The 2115-nt window shown below is 36.5% G+C and overlaps 1 protein-coding gene across 1 annotated transcript; it reads left to right on the top strand.

Annotated features, from left to right (window-relative positions):
• The first annotated feature begins 416 nt into the window (after positions 1–416).
• On the top strand, positions 417–1187 carry LOC110785834 (dehydration-responsive element-binding protein 1F-like). Its single transcript, XM_021990343.2, has one exon. The coding sequence runs from the start codon at positions 422–424 to the stop codon at positions 1127–1129; it is 708 nt and encodes a 235-aa protein (XP_021846035.2). The 5' UTR covers positions 417–421; the 3' UTR covers positions 1130–1187.
• Positions 1188–2115: the final 928 nt, after the last annotated feature.

Here is a 2115-nt window from a genome sequence, read left to right as displayed (position 1 = left end):
ATTGGTCCGGTCTTAAAGTCTTGAACCTCAAAATTTTGGTCTCGATCCGGTCCGAATCAGTCCGGATTTGGACAGATGAATACCCCTAATAGTACGCATAAGAACTGTTGTTTCTAAGATGGGGACAAAAGGCAGACAAACGGCGTCAAACTTTTGTGGCAAAAAACATGAGCAGTGACCTAAACAGAACAAAACCGTCCTTGAATTGATTCCCCGCCGTTATCTAATTTTATTCCGCACGTTGCTTTTATTTTTTCCCCCTTGGACGTCCCACAGGCCACAAGTCACAAGTCACAACACAACACCATTTTTTCCACGTGCTGCAGAAATATCTCTATTACTTCACGTGTGACATAGTCAAAATCTTACCTATATATTCCAAAATTTCTTGACCCATGAATAATTGAACATCCATAACCAAATGTTTTCCTCACATCTTCAACCTATGAACTCACATATTTCACCCCAATACTCTCCCCCATCAAGTTGTGGTGGTGAGTCCGATGATGCAATATCGTCGGACTCTCCCACCAATCAATCAGCTCCACCACTTAGTAGGCTACTGAGTGGTGGAGCTGCATGTGTTCCGCATAAACGGAAAACTGGAAGAAAAAAGTTCAAAGAAACTCGTCATCCTATATTTCACGGGGTTCGTGAGAGAGATGGAGGGAAATGGGTGTGTGAAGTACGTGAGCCTAACAAGAAAAGTAGGATATGGTTAGGGACTTACCCTACCGCAGAACTTGCAGCTAGGGCATATGATGTTGCGGCTTTAGCTCTTAAGGGAGATAAAACAGCTCTTAACTTTGCTGATTCGGCTTGGCTTGCTCCTCGAGCCAGGTCTAGCTCGGCTCGTGACATTAGACTTGCGGCTTTGCAGGCTACTAGGTCTGATCTGAGAAATGAAGAGAAGGAAGAAACTTCTAGAAGCTATGACGTTGTCAAGTGTGTAGAAGAAGAGTTCAACAAAGAACTGTTTTTGGATGAAGAAATAATATTTAATATGCCAATTTTCATAGACAGCATGGCTGCCGGTATGCTTCTTACGCCTCCTTCGTTAAAGAGAGGGATGAATTGGGATGAGGATGAAGCTAATTATTGTCATATAGATTTGAATTTGTGGCAATAATGTTAATATACCTAGATATTAAGATATATAAATTTAAGTGGTTTTGATCATTTTAGTACATATAGTGTGACACTGTGATGAATGTGACCTATATATATATATATATATATATATATATATATATATATATATATATATATATATGTTTGATGGAATTGGTGAAAAACAATTCATGATCGGCTTAATAAATGTGCCTGTTGGTCTAATTTCATCACGAGCTCCTTAACCTCCGATAAGGTAAACAAAACAAGGTTTAAGGCTCCGTTTGTTTTGACGGAAAACACCTTAGCTTTAAATGATTTTCCCACTTTCCTTTGTTTTGTTAAGAATGGAAATCCAAATTTCCCTTTGAAAAGAAGGAATGTCACAGTTTCCACTCTAATCCTTTACATTTCCTTTTCTCTTCTCTCATTTCCATTTCAATGTTCTTTTTCTTTATAATTTTTCTTAATTGTAAGGAAACAAAATGAAACTATTTTCCCTTGAATTAAAATTGGTTTCGGTAGAAAATCATTTTCCTTTAAAAATATTTTTCGTTGAAACAAACGGAGCCTTAATAGGCCACGAGTCCAAATGTATCGGCGTTGTGAAAAATGTATATGTGCCACATAGTACTCTCTCCTTTACGCCACATCATCCACTCACCAAGTGTTATGCCATGTCATAGACAACCAAAACTAATGCAATGAAATTTGAACACAAGACCTCATGTGTAGAAGTTAAGTTTCATTACCATCTTAACCAACCACTAATTGTTGTTTATCCATGCACGTTAATTTATAATACATGTTAACATGAAGTCTAAAACAACTAAATTTTTATGTTACTTCTTATTTCGTATGGACTATATTAGAATAAAAAAAAAGTTACAATATTAGGAAAGCCGTGAATTAAACAATTAAAATATTAGAAAAATTACTTTGCATGATGAAGGTAATGTACATGTGTAGATGATGAACTTAATGAATCTTTTCACTTTTATGGTC

Source organism: Spinacia oleracea, chromosome 6 (genome assembly GCF_020520425.1).
Source record: "Spinacia oleracea cultivar Varoflay chromosome 6, BTI_SOV_V1, whole genome shotgun sequence".
Classification (NCBI taxonomy): Eukaryota; Viridiplantae; Streptophyta; class Magnoliopsida; order Caryophyllales; family Amaranthaceae; genus Spinacia; species Spinacia oleracea.
This window is presented reverse-complemented; position numbering and strand designations above follow the sequence as displayed.